Source organism: Zea mays, chromosome 7, assembly GCF_902167145.1.
Source record: "Zea mays cultivar B73 chromosome 7, Zm-B73-REFERENCE-NAM-5.0, whole genome shotgun sequence".
NCBI lineage: Eukaryota > Viridiplantae > Streptophyta > Magnoliopsida > Poales > Poaceae > Zea > Zea mays.
The window spans coordinates 28,206,786-28,229,497 of NC_050102.1; the positions used below are offsets into that span (position 1 = coordinate 28,206,786).

General features: G+C 44.9%; 1 protein-coding gene and 1 pseudogene across 2 annotated transcripts; one reads left to right on the plus strand and one right to left on the minus strand.

Annotated features, from left to right (window-relative positions):
• Positions 1–1,641: 1,641 nt before the first annotated feature.
• On the plus strand, positions 1,642–5,061 carry LOC103633795 (L-type lectin-domain containing receptor kinase SIT2). The gene is made up of 2 exons (XM_008655475.3): positions 1,642–2,050; positions 3,085–5,061. The coding sequence occupies exons 1-2, from the start codon at positions 1,730–1,732 to the stop codon at positions 4,825–4,827; spliced, it is 2,064 nt and encodes a 687-aa protein (XP_008653697.1). The 5' UTR covers positions 1,642–1,729; the 3' UTR covers positions 4,828–5,061.
• Positions 5,062–6,286: 1,225 nt separating this feature from the next.
• Positions 6,287–13,144, minus strand: LOC103632182 (importin beta-like SAD2 homolog; annotated as a pseudogene). Its single transcript, XR_004851375.1, has 17 exons — positions 12,659–13,144; positions 10,983–12,440; positions 10,434–10,606; positions 10,163–10,333; positions 9,610–9,720; positions 9,446–9,523; positions 8,855–9,049; positions 8,694–8,750; positions 8,470–8,544; positions 8,309–8,386; positions 8,168–8,230; positions 8,013–8,096; positions 7,596–7,756; positions 7,470–7,509; positions 7,229–7,376; positions 6,977–7,096; positions 6,287–6,888 (listed from the first exon to the last, which is right to left on the minus strand). The product of XR_004851375.1 is annotated as an importin beta-like SAD2 homolog (transcript).
• Positions 13,145–22,712: the final 9,568 nt, after the last annotated feature.

Genomic DNA, 22,712 nt, shown 5'->3' on the forward strand with positions numbered 1-22,712 from the left:
ACCAGCCTGACAAGAGGACAGCGCCGCCTGCGTCACTCCGACTGCTGTGCCACTCGACAGAGTGAGGCTGACAGCAGCCAAGTCCGGCCTCGGGCGCCATAGGAAGCTCCGCCTCGCCCGACCCCAGGGCTCGGACTCGGCCTCGGCCTCGGAAGACGACGAACTCCGCCTCACCCGACCCCAGGGCTCGGACTTGGCCTCGGCCCCGGAAGACGACGAACTCCGCCTCGCCCGACCCAAGGGCTCAGACTCGGCCTCGGCTCCGGAAGACGACGAACTCCGCCTAGTCCGACCCGAGGGCTCGGACTCAGCCCTGGCCTCAGCCGACGGTCTCCGCCTCGCCCGACCCGGGGCTCGGACTCGACCTCGACCACGGAAGACAGACTTGACCTCGACCTCGGAGGAGCCTCCGCCTCGCCCGACCCAGGGCTCGGACCGACCACGTCACAGGGGGGCCATCATTACCCTACCCCTAGCTAGCTCAGTCTACGGGGAACAAGACCGGTGTCCCATCTGGCTCGCCCCGGTAAACAAGTAATGATGGCGCCCCGCGTGCTCCATGACGACGGCGGCTCTCGGCTCCTTACGGAAGCAAGGAGACGTCAGCAAGGACTCGACAGCCCCGACAGCTGTCCTTCCGCCAGGCTCCAGCGCTCCTCCGACGGCCACGACATCTCATGAACAGGGTGCCAAAACCTCTCCGGCTGCCACGACGACATGTACTTAGGGCGCTAGCTCCTCTCTGCTAGACACGTTAGCACACTGCTACACCTCGCATTGTACACCTGGACCCTCTCCTTACGCCTATAAAAGGAAGGCCCAGGGCACTCGTACGAAGGGTTGGCCACGCGGAGAGGACGGGACGGCGCGTGCAAGCCTCTCGCTCCCTCCCACGCGGACGCTTGTAACCCCCTACTGCAAGCGCACCCGACCTGGGCGCGGGACAACACGAAGGCCGCGAGTTTCCCCTTTACGCCTGTCTCCCTCTGGTTTCCCCCCTTCGCGCTCCATCTCGCACCGACCCATCTGGGCTGGGGCACGCGGCGACAATTTACTCGTCGGTCCAGGGACCCCCCGGGGTCGAAACGCCGACACCTGGGGAAAAAGATCTTAAGATGCTCTAGGTCGACAGGTCACCCGGAGCATCCCCAGACGACGTGGAGTCGTCTAGGAATTAAGAGATCAATTCGAGGAATAGGTATTGGGTGGACAACTAGATCGGTCGTCTTGGGATCGGCAGGCCACCCAAGATGGATCTAGATGACGTAGAGTTGAATAGAGGTGGAGGTGGATATGTAGAAGACTACAACTAGAACTATGTTACATCTACTCGTAGGGCAGGAAAAGTAAATAAGGTAATTGGTTCGATTGGAATGTGTTCGGGGGTTCTCAATCGGCGTACCCCTTTATATTTATAGGAAGGAGGTCTGGACCTTTTTCTAAGAGATAGTCAACAACTCTTACGTGATTAGATGAATAACCACGCACGGGATAAGGATAAACACCTAAGTTAATCTAATCTCGAGACACGTGAACTGTCTGGGCCCAAAGGCTGGACCATCCGCTTATTTTGGTGTCCAACAAGGGCATATAAAAATATGATGGCTACGCTCCGGAAACATAATTGATGACTTCCGTACCGAGAGCATTACAAGGCAATTCAGCATAAACATGCTAGTCGAACTGTGTCCCATCTTCAGCCAGAGCCTTGAACCCCTGAGTAGCAAAAATGGCACGCCCGTTGTTCCTTGTATACCAGCTCGTAAGCCTCTGCCTAAGGCTTACCAATCTATGCTCCGGCGACGACCAGCAGTTCGTATACTCTGGCTTCACCGGCACAAACCTCTCGACGGATGGCGTTGCAGCGATCACGTCGGATGGCATGCTCGAGCTGACGAACGGGACGCTCCAGCGCAAGGGCCACGCGTTCTACCCGGAGCCGGTGCGCCTCCGCGAGCCTGCCAACGGCACGGCGCGGTCCTTCTCCACCTCCTTCGTGTTCGGCATCCTGTCCGACCATGTCGAGCTAAGCGCGCACGGCATGGCGTTCGTGGTAGCCGGCAGCAGGGACCACTAGTACAAAAAGGCTCAAAGCCTGCGGGGACGATATATTTTTACAGGCGGTTTCGCTTCACCACCGACTGTGCTATTTCTAGTGGCGGTTCCTTAAGAAAACCGCCACTAGAAATCGTATTTCTACTGGCGGTTCCTTAAGAAAACCGCCAGTAGAAATCCATGATTTGTAGTGGCGGTTTTCTTAAGGAACCGCCACTAGAAATACGATTTCTAGTGGCGGTTTTCTTAAGGAACCGCCACTAGAAATCATTTTTATCCTTAATTTTTCGAGTTTTTCAAACGGCCTCGTATGACAAAACCACCAAAATAAAAGTTGTAGATCTTTAAAAGTTATGAAACTTTGTAGTTGACAACTTTTTTATTTGAACTCATTTCGGTTCTCAAAAATTGAATCTAAGTATGTCAAATTTAAAATTCAAATTTTGCAAACTACCTCGGATGAAAAAAGTGTCAAAATAAAAGTTGTAGAACTTCAAAAGTTATTTATCTTTATAGTTGACAACTTGTTTTTTTGAATTCGTTTAGGGTCTCAAATAAGCAATTTACACTCAAATGGTTGTAATATGTGGAGAAAACAACTACAAACTAGACACAAGACATGTCATAGACGGAGTGGTAGGGGAGGGTACGCGCGAGGGTGAGGTCGCCGGTTCGAATACTAGCAACCGCGTAGCGCGCGAATTTTGCGCGAAAAATGCCGCGACTTGCGACTTGCGACTTCGACGGAGACGGGCGGGTGGGGTGGGCCTAATAACAATAAATTTTTTAACTATTTTTAAAATATGTTTTATGTTTCCTGGAAACGATTTGCACTGGCGGTTTTATTACGCCGACCGCCAGTGAAAATCGATTTTCACTGGCGGTTTTATTACGCCGACCGCCAGTGAAAATCGATTTTCACTGGCGGTCCTCAGTTACCCGCCTGTACAAATGATGATTTCTACTGGCCCCTAGCACTGGCGGTTACGAAAAACGCCACTATAAATAGGTTTACAACCGCCACTATAGAACTTCTCTGTACTAGTGGACTTCTCCGGCGCTCTTCCCAGCGGCTACCTGGGCCTCCTCAACGTCCAGAGCAACGGCAACTCCAGCAACCGCCTCTTCGCCGTCGAGCTCGACACGATGCAGAACGACGAGTTCCAGGACATCAACGACAACCACGTCGGCGTCGACGTCAACAGCCTTCACTCGGTGCAGTCGTACTACGCCGGGTACTACGGCGGCGGCGGCGGCAGCGGCGGCTTCCGCAACTTGACCTTGATTAGCGGAGAGGCCATGCAGGTTTGGGTGGACTACGACGCTGAGGTCGCACAGATCAACGTGACCATGGCTCCACTCAGCATGGCCAAACCTGCGAGGCCACTTGTGTCGGCCAGGTACAATCTCTCAACGATCCTGACTGATGATGGCCCGGCGTTCGTCGGCTTCTCTGCTGCGACCGGTGGGACGCTGAAATCACGGCACTATGTCCTCGGGTGGAGCTTCAGCATCGACCGCCCTGCTCCGGCCATTGACCTCAGCAAGCTACCGAAGCTGCCTCGTGTTTCGGCCAAGGACAGGACTAGGACCCTGGAGATCGTCTTGCCGGTAGCAACCGCGGCATTCCTCCTTGCCGCCGGCATGGCCATCTTGTTACTGGTGCGACGACATCGGAGGTACGCTGAGCTGCACGAAGACTGGGAGCTCGAGTTCGGACCACACAGGTTCTCATACAAGGATCTGTTCCATGCCACGGACGGCTTCAAGAACTCTAACCTTCTCGGCATCGGCGGGTTTGGGAGGGTGTACAAGGGGGTGCTTCCTGCGTCCAGAACAGAAATCGCAGTAAAACGGGTGTCGCACGAATCGAAGCAGGGCATGAAGGAGTTCATCTCGGAGATCGTTAGCCTTGGACGCCTGCAACACCGCAACCTCGTCCAGCTGCTAGGGTACTGTCGACGGAAAGGCGAGCTGCTGCTGGTGTACGACTACATGCCAAACGGAAGCCTCGACAAGTGCCTTCACGACCGAGAGGGGCAGCACACTTTAGACTGGGCTTTGAGGGTCCAAATTATCAAAGGCGTCGCGTCTGGCTTGTCGTACCTCCATCTAGACTGGGAGAAAGTGGTCGTCCATCGAGATATTAAAGCCAGCAATGTCCTCCTCGACGGCGACATGAACGGGCGGCTAGGAGACTTTGGCCTCGCGCGACTCTACGACCACGGCGGGGCAGACGGCCCAAAGACCACCCATGTGGTAGGCACCATAGGGTACATAGCTCCCGAGCTTGGTCGCACCGGTAAGGCATCCCCTCTCACAGACATATTTGCTTTCGGCATCTTCGTTCTTGAGGTCGCGTGTGGACGAAGGCCCATCAGCAAGCAGCTCACGCAGGACGACGACAGTGACGGCGGCGCCTTGTTATTGGTGGACTGGGTGCTTAGTCACTGGCAGAATGGATCACTCACTGAAACAGTGGACATCAGGCTTCAAGGGGACTACGACAGTGACGAGGCATCCATGGTACTAAAGCTGGGGCTACTATGTTCACACCCATTCGTGGACGCAAGACCAACAAGCATGCGACAAGTCACCCAGTACCTTGATGGCCACGTAGCATTACCGGACTTTATGCCGCCCTGCCATATACTACCCAGCAGCATGATGATTCCGGAGCAAAGCGAGGGATTTCTTATGTACAACAATACGTCAAGCCAAATATTCAAGGCAAGCAATGGGAGCATGTCTAGCCTCTCAGGGGGAAGATGACCTAGCTGTTATATGTGTGTGTGTCTCTCTCTCATGGGATACTGTAATGATCCATAGTGTATGTGAGATAGGTTAGGGTATTAGGGATGCAAGTTGCGCACCAACTATTTGATTAACCTTCTAATCCAACAACACAAAAAAATAGCACAAATATGGACACAAGGTGCTATTTGGTAAGGAATATATCAAAAATGCAAACATCATTGGAATTGATGCCGCCGTGTTCCCAGTTCATACCAGCAATTGTGATTGTTTGTGGTTCATACCAGCAATAATGGAAAGGTAAACGTCGCCATCCTCTCCTCACAGAGTCACTGAGAAAATTATGCATCCTCCCGCTGGCTCCGCTGCACCCTATCTGTATAACCCGCCCCCTTGAGCTCTAGCCACAGCAGAAACACTATATTGAACACCATTTATGGCACTAGACACAGCCGGACGATCCGGCCATAAGGACTCCACGGTCCGTCGAGGCACGGACGGTCCACAAATAAATCGAATCAGACAGTTAAAACTCCTATCTCCTCGCGTGTTTAGCCATCTAATCACGCAGTAGCTGTTGGAGAACGTCTAGGAACGGGTCTAGATCTCTCCCTTATATATTTGAAGGGGTGCGGCCGATTGAACAACCAACAATTGACAAATCAATCAATATACCATTAGTTCTTTATATTTTGTCCTAGGAGTAAACAACAACATAGTTTCCTCTCTCCAAACTTCACCTCTCTCCAGCTCTACGTTGTTTAGAGGTGTCTTGGGTGGCCTACCGATCCCAAGACAAACCCAAGGATCTCTCCTCCCCGATGAGGTCCCTTCCAGGAGCGAGGTCCAAGTGTTGTTCGGTGAACTCTGCCACATCTGCACACGTGCGGACCGTCCGGCCACCAAGCGTAGATCGTTCGGCTCGTCAGGTAGAAACCCTAGCTTTTGCCACTACTACAAAACATGTTATATGAGACGGTTAATTTTCAGTTCTTAAGACGCTTATGAAGTGTCCAAATTTGATGTAGTCGTAAAAGATGTCCCACATTTAAGATGGTTATAAACCGTCTTAAAAAGATATTATATAAGACAATTTTAATTTATAACCGTCTGAAAAAGGTATTTGTTTAAGTCATTTTGTCCGATAAACCGTCTTGAATTAGGTTTTTGTTTAAGACACTGCTTCTAAAGAACCGTAGAGAATACAAACACTATAAGTCATAAAGTATTTATCAAATCGTCTCGAATATCCTACAATAATAGACGATTACAATAGGAAAACCATCTTATTTAGGTGATTAATAATGGACGCTTTAGAAACCGTCTTATTTAGGAGACTGATATTAGACATTTTGGTGACCGTCTTATTAAGTTAAACGAAATGACTTACACGACAGTACATTCTTCAATTTATAATCATTTTTTCAGATGTCACGTTATAATAATTTGAAAGAGAAATATACATACACATATATTGAACAACATTATAATTAATATAATATAAATAAGTATCATTCAATATATCATAAATAAGCATTGTCAAACAACACATACATAAGTGTACTCTAAATCTAAACTAAAATACAGCTGTTTGCACTAATGTTAAGCCTAACTTTATATGAATTCAAGTCTCCACATTTTGCGGCCACCAAATTTGAATTCCATTCTATGTTTTCCTATACAACAAATAGGAGAAAACTAGACATAGCAAAAAGCTCTAAGCAGCATGTGGATGGTCTCGAAGCTGCCCTTGTGCTTCTCCCTGTTCTTGATCACTCCTACACGCCCGGTGTTCCTCCCGCCGGTCATCATGACAAAGTACCAAAATATTGACCACACAGAAGAAAGATGCACTACTACCTGAGGCCAAGGATCTGGGACAAGGGGCAGGAGCTCCATTACAGTACTAGCAATGTTGGATACAATTTCAGGAATATGAGACAGAACTTTTTCCTGTCCACCCTCAACTATTGTGCCCAGAAGCTTGGACAGAAGAGCAGACTCATTTTCATCTCCAGTACTTATTCTTTTCAGAACCACTTGCAGGAGAATGAGCCAGTCAGGTGGAACATAGCTATTCTGAAAAAAAAACAGAGACAAAATATATCAGTTCATATTTCCAGGTGCAAGTAGACTACAATGCAAAATACTGCAATGACAATCTTACCTCGATGAGTTCTGCAATAGCACCAGAAGCAGAGGCACAAACCGGATAACAAGTTATGTCCTCCACATACTCCATGGTCAACGCCTTCATTAAGGACTGATAAATACTAGAACTCATGTCCTACAGGTAAGCAAACAAGAAATAAAGTGAAATGTATAATGTAGAGGGATATACATATTACATTAAGCCTCTACTTTGATCCAGCATGTCCTATGAGATGATGGAATTTAAAAAACAAGAAAAACATGTAACCTCTGGTAGGCATATCGCAAGCTGACCAATAACCCAATTAGCCGTTGAAATCAAATATGGGCTGCATGCTGCAAGGATCCAAAGAATATAATGGGAGAATCCGGTTCCTGATCAATGTAATTGTCAAATCTTTCTTTCCAGTCAGAAACTGCAAGATGGATACTGAAATGAATCAGCATTTTCTTATAAAACCAATTCATAAAATAAGACACACTAGAAGGGTAAAATTTGAAAATCTTACATCTTGGAGGCCTCCATATGCCATCAAAACACCGAAATAACTGAAATGAAATCATTTAGTACATCAAGATAATAGTATAGTAAATAAACATAGTGGTATGTCTAATCGTCTTTAAGCCTTTCTTACTTCTGCACTGCTACTGATGATGCATCCTCACCATGAGAAGGTATAGGAAACTTTGACAGGAATGGGATGACCAATAACTCCCCAATTGAGCTCATTTCAGATTTCCCTTTATTTTTATCACCTTTCTTACGCTTTGATGCTGCAGATGCAACTGGTGGACCCTGAAACCAAAAAAAAGTGTAAGCAAATGACAGCAACATCTCAATTTTTGAGTTAATTCAACAAACTACATGGTTCTGTGAAAAATAGCAAGTGTGTTCAAATATGAAAGACTGCATGCAGCCATTGAAATCACTTGATATAGAATGACAAAGTCATGGAATACAATATAGCAAAACAATCCCTTAAAATGTTTTGCTCAGCCTGAAGTCAGTACTATGTGTGTTCAACAAACTATAATAAAAAAGGAATCACAACCTTTGATAGCGCTATAACACCAAGTAAATTGATTGCACTTTTTCTGGCAGTGAACAAATCCTCAGTCCATCCAGAAATGTCATCCTGCCAATAAATATATCAGCAACAGAACGAACACCAGAAACAAAACTAGAAATGCTGAACCCTGTCCTTACAAGTTCAGAAGGAAGATTCTTTTGCATATACTCATCAGTATCCTCCTCCCATTCTTCTATATCCTATTATAGACAAAAGTTAGGACAAAAGAAGTACATATTGGGCATGCATTATTTATGGCCAAAAGATAGGGAGCTAACCTTCTCATTCAATGCTAATGCTGGAAAAATTGCTGAATCAAGAAGTGAAGAAAAATGTGGTGAAACTAGTCACCATCCCTTCAAATAAAGGAGCAGATGGACATCAATTTTTTGAACATATCCGAGAATTATCATCCGAACTATTTGGCGCAGACACTTACCGGTCCTGTTTCCAAAACTCGAGAAATCACATCAAATGCCAATGAAACAATCCGATTGGGGAGAGAGTCGAGTTTCTGCAATCATTTGTCTATATTAGGATCTAATCCGATGAGAACTAAAAACAATTATCCCAGCATTTATTAATCTAGAATGCCAGCATTGACTCAGAATGCTAATCTCCATCTTTGACACAAATGATTAAATTCTGAGATGTAGAACTTACACTTAAATGGATGCTTTGTTTTGATATTTTTATTGCACAGTTGACAATATGTGGCATCTAGCTGAAAACATCGGAGCATAAGTTTTGAAGAAAATGTTAGAGCATAGCTGCAAAGGTAGAATGGAAAATATGCTAGAAAGAAGAGTAGTAGGGGATAGTACATACTTATCTGTATGTTTCCGGTGACGTGTAACAAGTGCGCAAAATATAATGAGACATCTCTTTGCAATCTTGAGCTTCATGGTAGATCCATCTTCAATAAGACTATTAAAGTTCAAAGAATCTAGTATACGGAACATGTCTTTGCAAAAGGAAGGCAAAATTTGTTTCACCCTAGATGGCATGTATGACCTCACCTGCAAGAGCAACAATTAGATACCCATGATAAAAAGTTAGCACTTAATAGCATGCATGCCACAGAATTGATAAGCTGCAGTGCTGCACCATAAGTTTCAATGCACAGAGAAGCAACTAATGGATTTAGAAAACAAATGGGTAAAGTCAAGCCCAATATAGCAATCCTTTAATACTATCATAAACATACATGAAGCTAAACAACTCAACCCGCCATTTCGTTAATTTACCATCCCAGATTTTTTAATAACTAAATACATCTGTGAGAATGATACTTAGTTTTATGGTACCAATTTGTGGTTTTCTTCTTCGTCTTTATTGTGTTGTTGTCATGATTCAAGAAAATGTTGTGATGATATTTTTAAGACAAACAAAAAAGAAATAAAAACAGTGCTTACAGTGAAATACATGCATTTGCATGTGATGAGTAGGAGCTGCTCATATTCCAAGTTAGTCCCATCAGGTGACAAAAGAACCTATTTGCACACACCATAAATGTTCAACAGAAAGTATCAAGCTGGCTGTAGCATTTAACTAAAAACAGTGTGCAGAAACATAATACCTTGTCAGAGAAGTGATGGAATGTCACTTGCAATGGTACAAGAATCTCTGCTGCAATTTGCTCCAACTGTTGTGGAACAGACTCTTTCACAACTTTTGGATTCAAGAAATACTGTAAGATGACAAAAATTAAATATGGAACATATTAAAATACTATGGCTGAAATCTGGATTCTGGAACATCAGTGAATAGAACTAAACAAATTAGTGTGGACAGTACAAGTCTGATAGCAGCATAATAAACTTACAAGTAAATTGAAATGCTAAGTTATGAGTATAGCATATCGAACAGATATACCAGAAAATAAGGACAAAATAGTAAACTCCAAAAAGAAAGGAATCAGCTTTTAGTTTCATTCGCAGGAAACAAGAAATTGGTACCCCAACTTGCTTGGGACTAAAAGGCTTTATTGTTGTTGCTGCTGTTGGATAATCAAAGGGCACACTGTATAGACGTCAAAGTCACAATCATATTTCATGCTTCTAGAGATAAAACCGAGGGTAAAAAAGGTGGTTTTAAAAAAATGCCAGAAGCATAGAAAGCAAGAGATGTACCTGGAAGGGTCTTACAACAGATTGAAGTACTGTGAGTGCATTAATAGTATTCCACTCAGGATGCTGGCCTGGACTAATTAGGTTGCTGCTCTGGATCACTAGTTTCAACTGAGGGATAAGCTCAGGCCACAAGTTATCCTTGACAAAATCTTTTTCAACAACTTGGCGGAACTGTTCAGAAGATATTGTAAGCCATTAGTAAAACAATAAAGCTTACAAAACAGGGCACTGACCACAGAGCTCTTGAGGGATATAAGAGTATAGGACTTACAACTTCAATCAGCACTCGAAGAATTGCAGGCTCCACTCGAAGCAAAGCCTGGGCAAGTTGGTCACGGAACTCCTTGTAAACCTCAGATGAACACAGACGAGTTTCCAAATTGCGGCGGGTAAAATTTTTCAAGTATGTCGCTGCAGCGACTCTCATCCCGTGATCATCGTCCCCTATAGCCACATCACAAATAGTAAGAACTAAGAACATAACCACCAAACTTTCAGAAGTAAATAATAACTAACTTCTGATTCCGTTTCTCTTTCCCGAGTAAAAAAACATGAGTTGCAATCAATTGAATTATACCCATGGGACATGGCCACAGTTGGTGGGTCCTATCATGTCCCACAATCTAAGGTTTTCCTAAATTTGGTCTTTCCAGCCGACAGCGGCAAGACCGTTGGAACACAATCCACACATCGGGATCCCCAAGACTCAGCTCCAAGCAGCGCAATTAAAGGCTCAAGCATTCGCAAAAAGGGACGGGACTATAGCGGGAGCACAGCTACAGTTTCAAGCAGCGGCCAAAGAAAGGAAGGAAGGGGGTACCTGCAGCGACAGCGAGGATGGCGAGGGGGAAGCGTGGGTCGGAAGAGAGCGCGTCGAGCCCCGCCGCGGCGGTGTCCACCGACGCCTTGTCGGGACTGAGGGTGGCGGCGAGGAGCCGCCGCAGCTCGTCGCGGGCCAGGGCGGCGGCGTGGGTCTCGATGTCCATGGAGGCAGAACCCTAGGATATTTTGCCCCTTTCCTTTCCACTTTTTTCGACCAACTGCAACTGGAGCGGCAAGTGGAGGGAAAGAAGAATGGGTGCTGCGCGGGAGAGTGTGGCGGGAAATGGAAATGTTAGTTGCAAAGCGGGAACAATGATTAGGAAGGCATTTTCTCCATGGTTCTTCACTTGGTAGAAGAATTTTACTGTTGTGGGATTGTTTGGCTACCCAGCCGTGGAAGAAGAATGTATGTTTGGGGTGTCATTAGGATGAGAAACATTACACCATATTAAATCACACTATATATATATATATAAACGAATAAATTAAAAACGATGAGATAGAGTACACAAGTTACTCTAGCCACATCGAAACGAGCACCTCACCCTGTAGAAAGTCCTGCTTTGAGTACAAGCTGTTATAGTCAACATCAACATCCGTCTCAGATTTGGAATCCAGGAATTCTGATACCTGAAACAAGTAACAGGAGAGATAACGATAGTATCATACGTAAGTGACATAAATCATAAATGGGAACTCCATGCTTTAGATAAGCGGCATAAAAAATATGTTCCTAAAGTGGCCTACAACTAAGTGTAAGATAATGTGGTGAATGTTGTACCCATGAATAAAGTGAGCACTTATGCAATGTTGTACAAGATTTACCTCATCGACTAGTTGCCTAACTAAAACTGGTCATGCAGTCCCAACAGCAAGAATCCTAATTTAACTCCTAGTTAACTTCTAAAATTTTCATGTGCCTAATACTTCAAATATGCTAATACCTTATATTAAAGTAGATCTAAAATCACCCACTTAATCACATATATGTACTAGTCCACCTCATAATCGTGCACAAAATCATTTCAAATAAACTCATAATTTTAGACCTAAACTTCACATATAAACACAATCAACACAACAACACTGATAGTACTCGTCAGATAGCCGATAAAAATTCTGAACTCATCCTACGCAATTTTAGTTCACCACAATCATAACATCGAACCTATAAAACCTAGACTTGGTCATATCATTATAAATAATGGGACAACTAAACAAACACTTTATGGCGAGGCACTTCAACGATCATCTAATATAGGCACTACAAATACTTAATACCACCACAATATCTACAAAGAAAAGAGAGGAAAGAATCCTTCCCTGTATAACTCAATGGACTAGCACGCAAGCACTACTACGGATCATGATGTTATCCCAGAGCACATCAACCTCAATCAATTCCGAATACACAAGAACGACGTCAATCCCATGGCTCAGGCGTCCCACCGAATACCTGGCGAGCATCACATGACCTCAATCCTTTAATTACTTCCTTGCTCAAACATGGGGATTTCAATTCTTCACCAAAAATGCACACATATACACAATTAATAATTAAGCACGGGCGCCGGATGGGAAACAAACAGAGCAAAACACGACACGGACGTGACCTGAGCAAACATCGGCGTGGAGCTAGGGACCGAGCAGAGGAGGTCCGAAAAGGAACGGTACCTAGATGCTTGACCACGCCATCGGGAGGGGCTGGGAGCTCGGCATCGGCCTGGGCGTCGATGGAGAGGAGCAGGGACGGGAGGGGGCGCTCGCGTGCTGGCATGGGGAGGGCGCGGCGAGCAGAACGGTCGGACCTGGCAAACCTGGTCGGAGCTAGGAGGGAACCAGGGGGATGGAGGAGCTGGACGTGAGGGCGACGGCACGTCCGACGTTGGGGCTGGGGCGAGCTCACCATGGAAGCAGGGGCACAACCGTGGTAGGGTTGCTGCAGAGAGGAAGATGGAGGGAGGGGCATCGGCTGGACACAACAACAGGAAGGGGAGCTGGTTGGACCTGAGCAGGGCGACGTCGGCCATGGAGGTTTGGGCATTGGAGACGCTCGGCATGGGAGAAGCCAGGGATGGCGCTTGAGGAAGAGAGATGCTAGTGAAGGGATCTCACGTGTCGGGGAGCAAAACTGGGCTCCATGGCGGCTGAAAGGAAAAGGCTAGAAGCCCCAAGCGGCTGGAGATAGGGCTGATGATTAGTAAAAGAGAAATTAGATCTTTCTCCTATTTTCTTCAACAAAAGAATACAAACCCGAGCTCTAAAATTAGGGTTTGAACAGGGTATAAGTGGATCAGATTACAACAATATGGGTCGACAGTACTTGTGACAGGGTTTGATTTAATCGAAACCAAATTGAATTTATCTGAATCTCATTTATATTGGCAAAAGCAAATTTCAGAAATCCGAGTTCTGGTATTAGGATTTAGACGTGGTCTAATTTAGTCGGACCAAAATTATATGGGTGATTGTATTTAGACAACGTTTGCTTAAGTTTGAAATTGGACAAAAATGTATCTGCTAAGGAACATATTTAATTTCTTCGCCTTAATGAATGGGAAACTGATTAATTGTGAATACACGCTCTCGACTCCAATTTTCTCGGTCTAGTTTAATCTCGCATCAACACACTTGTCGCTGAGCTTCTAATAAACTTTACTCGGGTCAAAAATTACAAGAGTGGGTCGAGGTTCCAAATTCTTATCCGCTTAATCGATAAATTTTAATCAGACACAAAATTCGACATTTCGCGAAATAAATATGAGAGATCAATGTGGCATCGAAATTGTGATCCTTTCTAAAGCGACGTCACACAACGTTTACGTGGGTGAGAGGCTGCGTGTTGTCCAGACACGGATTTGCACCCGCCACACGCGTCATGATGTCTGACCACAGATAGACATGAGTGAAAGTCGCCTAGAGGGGGGGTGAATAGGGCGAAACTGAAATTTACAAATATAAACACAACTACAAGCAGGGGTTAGCGTTAGTAATAAAGAAACGAGTCCGCGAGAGAGAGCGCAAAACAAATCCCAAGCGAATAAGCAAGTGAGACACGAAGATTTGTTTTACCGAGGTTCGGTTCTTGCAAACCTACTCCCCGTTGAGGAGGCCACAAAGGCCGGGTCTCTTTCAACCCTTCCCTCTCTCAAACGATCCCTCGGATCGAGTGAGCTTTCTTTTCTCAATCACTTGGAACACAAAGTTCCTACAAGGATCACCACAAGATTGGTGTCTCTTGCCTTAATTACAAGTGAGTTTGATCGCAATGGAAGAATCAAGAAAGCACGATTGCAAAAGGCCAAGCAACAAGAGCGACAAATAACACACGGATCACTTTCTCTCTCAAGTCACTAATCACTAATGATCTCTTTTCTCAATTGTGAAACTTGGAGAGATGAAGGCTTTGAATGTGTCTTGAAATGGATTGCTAGCTCTTGTATTGAATGTAGAAGGTTGGAATGCTTGGATGGATTGAATGGAGGTGGTTGGGGTTGTATTTATAGCCACCAACCACTTCCTAGCCGTTGGGCCATTCTGCTGAGCACGGACGGTCCGCCCTCCTGGTGCGGACGGTCCGCCCCTGTAGATCAACGGCTGAAAATGCAACGGTCAGCAGTAACGGCTATATCAACGGCTATATTGCATTTAATGCGTCGTCAGATGTCAGACAGAGCCAGTCGCGGACGGTCCGCCCGCCTGGTCCGGACGGTCCGCGAGGCCGCTATAATTCATTTCTCCGAACCCGTTACCTTCGGGTTTTTCGGTTTCTCACCTACCGGACGGTCCGCGCCAGAGGCCGGACGGTCCGCGCAAGGGCTCGGACGGTCTTTGCTTTTCCTCCGGACAGTCCATAGCACAGACTTGGATTTTTGCATTGGTTCTGGCCGAGTGACATCCTCGTGTCGCGGACGGTCCGCCGCAAGGGCCCGGACGGTCCGCGCTTGGCCTGTTTTTCCAAAAAGCTTCTCCTGTCCGGAATAATCTACGGTATTCCGGACAGTCGAATTAGTATAGTTGTAGATGAACCTTTGGCACCTGTAGAACATGTAATCTAGAGCAAACTAGTTAGTCCAATTTATTTGTGTTGGGCGATTCAACCACCAAAACTATTTAGGAACTAGGTGTAAGCCTAATTCCCTTTCAATCTCCCCCTTTTTGGTGATTGATGCCAACACAAACCAAAGCAAATATAAAGGTGCATAATTGAACTAGTTTGTATAATGTAGGTGTAAAGGTTGCTTGGAATTTAGCTAATATAAACACTTACAAGATATGCATGGATTGTTTCTTCATTTTTAATATTTTGGACCACGCTTGCACCATATGTTTTGTTTTTGCAAATTCTTTTTGTAAATCCATTTCAAAGATCTTTTGCAAATAGTCAAAGGTATATGAATAAGAGTTTGCAAAGCATTTTCAAGATTTGAAATTGTCTCCCCCTATTTCAAATGCTTTTCCTTTGACTAAACAAAACTCCCTCTAAAAGAGATCCACCTCTTAGTGTTCAAGAGGGTTTTTGATATACCATTTTTGAAATACTACTTTCTCCCCCTTTTGAACACAATAGGATATCAATTGAAAAATATTCAACACTTAAGTTTTTTGAAATTGGTGGTGGTGCGGTCCTTTTGCTTTGGGCTCTTACTTTCTCCCCCTTTGGCATGAATCGCCAAAAACGGAAGCATTAGAGCCCTCGAAGTGTTTCCTTCCCCTTGGGTCATAAATAAATGAGTTAAGATTATACCAAAGACGAAGTCCTTTTGCTTGGTGCTCATGATTTCTTCCCCTAGAATGGAGAGTTGCTTGGAGCGACGGCGAAGGATGAGTTACGTAGTGGAAGCCTTTGTCTTCGCCGAAGACTCCGATTCCCTTTCAATACACCTATGACTTGGTTTGAGATAGACTTGAAAACACATTAGTCATAGCATATAAAGAGATATGATCAAAGGTATATAAATGTGCTATGTGTGCAATCTAGCAAAAGAAATTGCGGGAATCAAGAATATTGAGCTCATGCCTAAGTTTGGTAAAAGATTGTTCATCAAGCGGTTTGGTAAAGATATCGGCTAATTGATCTTTAGTATTAATGTATGAAATCTCGATATCTCCCTTTTGTTGGTGATCCCTAAGAAAATGATACCGAATGGCTATGTGCTTAGTGCGGCTATGCTCGACGGGATTGTCGGCCATTTTGATTGCACTCTCATTATCACATAGCAAAGGGACTTTGGTTAATTTGTAACCGTAGTCCTGCAGGGTTTGCCTCATCCAAAGCAATTGCGCGCAACAATGGCCTGCGGCAATGTACTCGGCTTCGGCGGTGGAAAGAGCGACTGAATTTTGCTTCTTTGAAGCCCAAGACACCAAGGATCTTCCCAAGAACTGGCAAGTCCCCGATGTGCTCTTCCTATTGATTTTGCATCCCGCCCAATCGGCATCCGAATAACCAATCAAATCAAATGTGGATCCCCGAGGGTACCAAAGCCCAAACTTAGGTGTATAAGCCAAATATCTCAAGATTCGTTTTACGGCCGTAAGGTGTGATTCCTTAGGGTCGGATTGGAATCTTGCACACATGCAAACGGAAAGCATAATGTCCGGTCGAGATGCACATAAATAAAGCAAATCATCGACCGGTATACCTTTTGATCCACGGACTTACCTCCCGTGTCGAGGTCGAGATGCCCATTAGTTCCCATGGGTGTCTTGATGGGTTTGGCATCCTTCATCCCAAACTTAGCAAGAATGTCTTGAGTGTACTTCGTTTGGCTAATGAAGGTGCCCTCTTGGAGTTGCTTGACTTGGAATCCTAGAAAATACTTCAACTCCCCCATCATCGACATCTCGAATTTCTGTGTCATGATCCTACTAAACTCTTCACATGTAGACTCGTTAGTAGACCCAAATATAATGTCATCAACATAAATTTGGCATACAAACAAGTCTTTTTCAAGAGTTTTAGTGAATAAAGTAGGATCGGCCTTGCCGACTTTGAAGCCATTTGCAATAAGGAAATCTCTTAGGCATTCATACCATGCTCTTGGGGCTTGCTTGAGCCCATAAAGCGCCTTAGAGAGCCTATAGACATGGTTAGGGTACTCACTGTCTTCAAAGCCGGGAGGTTGCTCAACATAGACCTCTTCCTTGATTGGTCCGTTGAGGAAGGCACTTTTCACGTCCATTTGATAGAGCTTAAAGCCATGGTAAGTAGCATAGGCCAATAATATGCGGATTGACTCAAGCCTAGCTACGGGTGCATAGGTTTCACCAAAATCCAAACCTTCGACTTGTGAATACCCTTTGGCCACGAGTCGAGCTTTGTTCCTTGTCACCACACCATGCTCATCTTGCTTGTTGCGGAAGACCCATTTGGTTCCTACAACATTTTGGTTAGGACGTGGAACTAAATGCCATACCTCGTTCCTCGTGAAATTGTTGAGCTCCTCTTGCATCGCCACCACCCAATCCGAATCTTGGAGAGCTTCCTCTACCCTGTGTGGCTCAATAGAGGAAACAAAAGAGTAATGTTCACAAAAATGAGCAACCCGAGATCGAGTAGTTACCCCCTTATGAATGTCGCCGAGGATGGTGTCGACCGGGTGATCTCGTTGGATTGCTTGGTGGACTCTTGGGTGTGGCGGTCTTGGTTCTTCCTCATCCTCCTTTTCTTGATCATTTGTATCTCCCCCTTGATCATTGCTATCATCTTGAGGTGGCTCGTTTTCTTGATTTTGCTCTTCATCATTTTGAGCCTCATCCTCATTTTGAGTTGGTGGAGATGCTTGCATGGAGGAGGATGGTTGATCTTGTGTACTTGGAGGCTCTTCGGATTCCTTAGGACACACATCCCCGATGGACATGTTCCTTAGTGCGATGCATGGAGCCTGTTCTTCACCTATCTCATCAAGATCAACTTGCTCTACTTGAGAGCCGTTAGTTTCATCAAACACAACGTCACAAGAGACTTCAACTAGTCCAGTGGACTTGTTAAAGACCCTATATGCCCTTGTGTTTGAATCATAACCAAGTAAAAAGCCTTCTACAGTTTTAGGAGCAAATTTAGATTTTCTACCTCTTTTAATAAGAATGAAGCATTTGCTACCAAAAACTCTAAAATACGAAATGTTGGGCTTTTTACCGGTTAGGAGTTCATATGATGTCTTCTTGAGGATTCGGTGAAGATATAACCGGTTGATGGCGTAGCAGGCGGTGTTGACCGCTTCGGCCCAAAACCGGTCCGGTGTCTTGTACTCATCAAGCATGGTTCTTGCCATGTCCAATAGAGTTCGATTCTTCCTCTCCACTACACCGTTTTGTTGTGGCGTGTAGGGAGAAGAGAACTCATGCTTGATGCCCTCCTCCTCAAGGAAGCTTTCAATTTGAGAGTTCTTGAACTCCGTCCCATTGTCGCTTCTTATTTTCTTGATCCTTAAGCCGAACTCATTTTGAGCTCGTCTCAAGAATCCCTTTAAGGTCTCTTGGGTTTGAGATTTTTCCTGTAAAAAGAATACCCAAGTGAAGCGAGAATAATCATCCACAATAACTAGACAGTACTTACTCCCGCCGATGCTTATGTAAGCGATCGGGCCGAATAGATCCATGTGTAGGAGCTCCAGTGGCCTGTCAGTCGTCATTATGTTCTTGTGTGGATGATGAGTGCCAACTTGCTTCCCTGCTTGGCATGCGCTACAAATCCTGTCTTTCTCAAAATGAACATTGGTTAGTCCTAAAATGTGCTCTCCCTTTAGAAGCTTATGAAGATTCTTCATCCCAACATGGGCTAGTCGGCGGTGCCAGAGCCAACCCATGTTAGTCTTAGCAATTAAACATGTGTCGAGCTCAGCTCTATCAAAATCTACTAAGTATAGCTGACCCTCTAACACACCCTTAAATGCTATTGAATCATCACTTCTTCTAAAGACAGTGACACCTATATCAGTAAAAAGACAGTTGTAGCCCATTTGACATAATTGGGAAACAGAAAGCAAGTTGTAATCTAATGAATCAACAAGAAAAACATTGGAAATGGAATGGTCAGGTGAAATAGCAATTTTACCCAAACCTTTGACCAACCCTTGATTTCCATCCCCAAATGTGATAGCTCGTTGGGGATCTTTGTTTTTCTCATATGAGGAGAACATCCTTTTCTCCCCGGTCATGTGGTTTGTGCACCCGCTGTCGAGTATCCAACTTGAGCCCCCGGATGCATAAACCTACAAAACAAATTTAGTTCTTGACTTTAGGTACCCAAACTGTTTTGGGTCCTTTGGCATTAGATACAAGAACTTTGGGTACCCAAACACAAGTCTTGGAGCCCTTGTGTTTGCCCCCAACAAATTTGGCAACTACTTTGCCGGATTTGCTAGTAAGCACATAAGATGCATCAAAAGTTTTAAATGAAATGGCATGATCATTTGATGCATTAGGAGTTTTCTTTCTAGGCAATTTGGCACGGGTTGGTTGCCTAGAGCTAGATGTCTCACCCTTATACATAAAAGCATGGTTAGGGCCAGAGTGAGACTTCCTAGAGTGAATTCTCCTGATTTTGCTCTCGGGATAACCGGCAGGGTACAAAATGTAACCCTCGTTATCCTGAGGCATGGGAGCCTTGCCCTTAACAAAGTTAGACAAATTTTTAGGTGGGGCATTAAGTTTGACATTGTCTCCCCTTTGGAAGCCAATGCCATCCTTGATGCCAGGGCGTCTCCCATTATAGAGCATGCTTCTAGCCAATTTAAATTTTTCATTTTCTAAGTCATGCTCTCTAATCTTAGCATTTAGTTGAGCTATGTGATCATTTTGTTTTTTAATTAAGGCTAGGTGATCATGGATAGCATCAACATTAATATCTCTACATCTAATACAAATGGAAATATGCTCAACATTAGATGTAGAGGGTTTGCAAGATTTTAGTTCAACAACCTTAGCATGCAACATATCATTTTTAGTTCTAAGGTCGGAAATAGTAGCATTGCAAATATCAAAATCCTTAGCCTTAGCAATTAGTTTCTCATTCTCATTTCTAAGGCTAGCAATGGAAACATTTAACTCATCAATCCTAGCAAGCAAATCAACATTATCATTTCTAGGATCAATGCAAACATGAGAATCTACCTTAGCAATTAATTTAGCATTTTCATTTCTAAGGTTGGCAATAGTGTCATGGCACATGCTTAGCTCACTAGATAATTTGTTACATTTTTCTACTTCTAGAGCATAGGCATTTTTAACCTTAACATGTTTCTTATTTTCCTTGATTAGGAAGTCCTCTTGGGAGTCCAAGAGATCATCCTTTTCATGGATGGCACTAATTAGTTCATTTAATTTTTCCTTTTGTTCCATGTTAAGGTTAGCAAAAAGAATGCGCAAGTTATCCTCCTCATTTTTAACGTCATCCTCATCACTAGATGTTTCATATTTAGTGGAGGACCTTGATTTTACCTTCTTTTTGCCGTCCTTGGCCATGAGACACTTGTGGCCGACGTTGGGGAAGAGAAGGCCCTTGGTGACGGCGATGTTGGCGGCGTCCTCGTCGGAGGAGGAGTCACTTGAGCTTTCGTCGGAGTCCCATTCCCGACAAACATGGGCATCGCCGCCCTTCTTCTTGTAATACTTCTTCTTCTCCTTTCTTCTTCCCTTCTTGTCGTCGCCCCTGTCACTGTCACTAGACATAGGACATTTTGCAATAAAGTGACCGGGCTTACCACACTTGTAGCAAACCTTCTTGGAACGGGGTTTGTAGTCCTTCCCCTTCCGTTGCTTGAGAATTTGCCGAAAGCTTTTGATGATTAGGGCCATCTCCTCGTTGTCGAGCTTGGAGGCGTCAATTGGTTGTCTATTTGGTGTAGACTCCTCCTTCTTCTCCTCCGTTGCCTTGAAGGCCACCGGTTGCGCCTCGGAGGTGGAAGGCTCGTCAAGCTCGTTGATCTTCTTGGAGCCCTTAATCATGCATTCAAAACTCACAAAATTCCCGATAACTTCCTCGGGGGTCATTAGTGGATATCTAGGATTCCCACGAATTAATTGTACTTGAGTGGGGTTAAGGAAAATAAGAGCTCTTAGAATAACCTTAACCACTTCGTGGTCATCCCATTTTGTGCTCCCGAGGTTGCGTACTTGGTTCACCAAGGTCTTGAGCCGGTTGTACATGTCTTGTGGCTCCTCCCCTTGGCGAAGGCGGAAGCGACCGAGCTCCCCCTCGATCGTTTCCCGCTTGGTGATCTTGGTGAGTTCATCACCCTCGTGCGCCGTCTTGAGTAGGTCCCAAATCTCCTTGGCGTTCTTCAATCCTTGTACTTTGTTGTATTCCTCCTTGCTTAGGGAGGCAAGGAGGATGGTTGCGGCTTGGGAGTTGAAGTGCTCGATTTGGGCCACTTCGTCCGTGTCATAGTCCTCATCCCCTATTGATGGTACCTGTACACCATACTCAACAACATCCCATATTCTTTTGTGGAGAGAGGTTAGATGAAATCGCATCAAATTACTCCACATAGCATAATCTTCACCACCCAATCCGAATCTTGGAACTAAATGCCATACCTCGTTCCTCGTGAAATTGTTGAGCTCCTCTTGCATCGCCACCACCCAATCCGAATCTTGGAGAGCTTCCTCTACCCTGTGTGGCTCAATAGAGGAAACAAAAGAGTAATGTTCACAAAAATGAGCAACCCGAGATCGAGTAGTTACCCCCTTATGAATGTCGCCGAGGATGGTGTCGACCGGGTGATCTCGTTGGATTGCTTGGTGGACTCTTGGGTGTGGCGGTCTTGGTTCTTCCTCATCCTCCTTTTCTTGATCATTTGTATCTCCCCCTTGATCATTGCTATCATCTTGAGGTGGCTCGTTTTCTTGATTTTGCTCTTCATCATTTTGAGCCTCATCCTCATTTTGAGTTGGTGGAGATGCTTGCATGGAGGAGGATGGTTGATCTTGTGTACTTGGAGGCTCTTCGGATTCCTTAGGACACACATCCCCGATGGACATGTTCCTTAGTGCGATGCATGGAGCCTGTTCTTCACCTATCTCATCAAGATCAACTTGCTCTACTTGAGAGCCGTTAGTTTCATCAAACACAACGTCACAAGAGACTTCAACTAGTCCAGTGGACTTGTTAAAGACCCTATATGCCCTTGTGTTTGAATCATAACCAAGTAAAAAGCCTTCTACAGTTTTAGGAGCAAATTTAGATTTTCTACCTCTTTTAATAAGAATGAAGCATTTGCTACCAAAAACTCTAAAATACGAAATGTTGGGCTTTTTACCGGTTAGGAGTTCATATGATGTCTTCTTGAGGATTCGGTGAAGATATAACCGGTTGATGGCGTAGCAGGCGGTGTTGACCGCTTCGGCCCAAAACCGGTCCGGTGTCTTGTACTCATCAAGCATGGTTCTTGCCATGTCCAATAGAGTTCGATTCTTCCTCTCCACTACACCGTTTTGTTGTGGCGTGTAGGGAGAAGAGAACTCATGCTTGATGCCCTCCTCCTCAAGGAAGCTTTCAATTTGAGAGTTCTTGAACTCCGTCCCATTGTCGCTTCTTATTTTCTTGATCCTTAAGCCGAACTCATTTTGAGCTCGTCTCAAGAATCCCTTTAAGGTCTCTTGGGTTTGAGATTTTTCCTGTAAAAAGAATACCCAAGTGAAGCGAGAATAATCATCCACAATAACTAGACAGTACTTACTCCCGCCGATGCTTATGTAAGCGATCGGGCCGAATAGATCCATG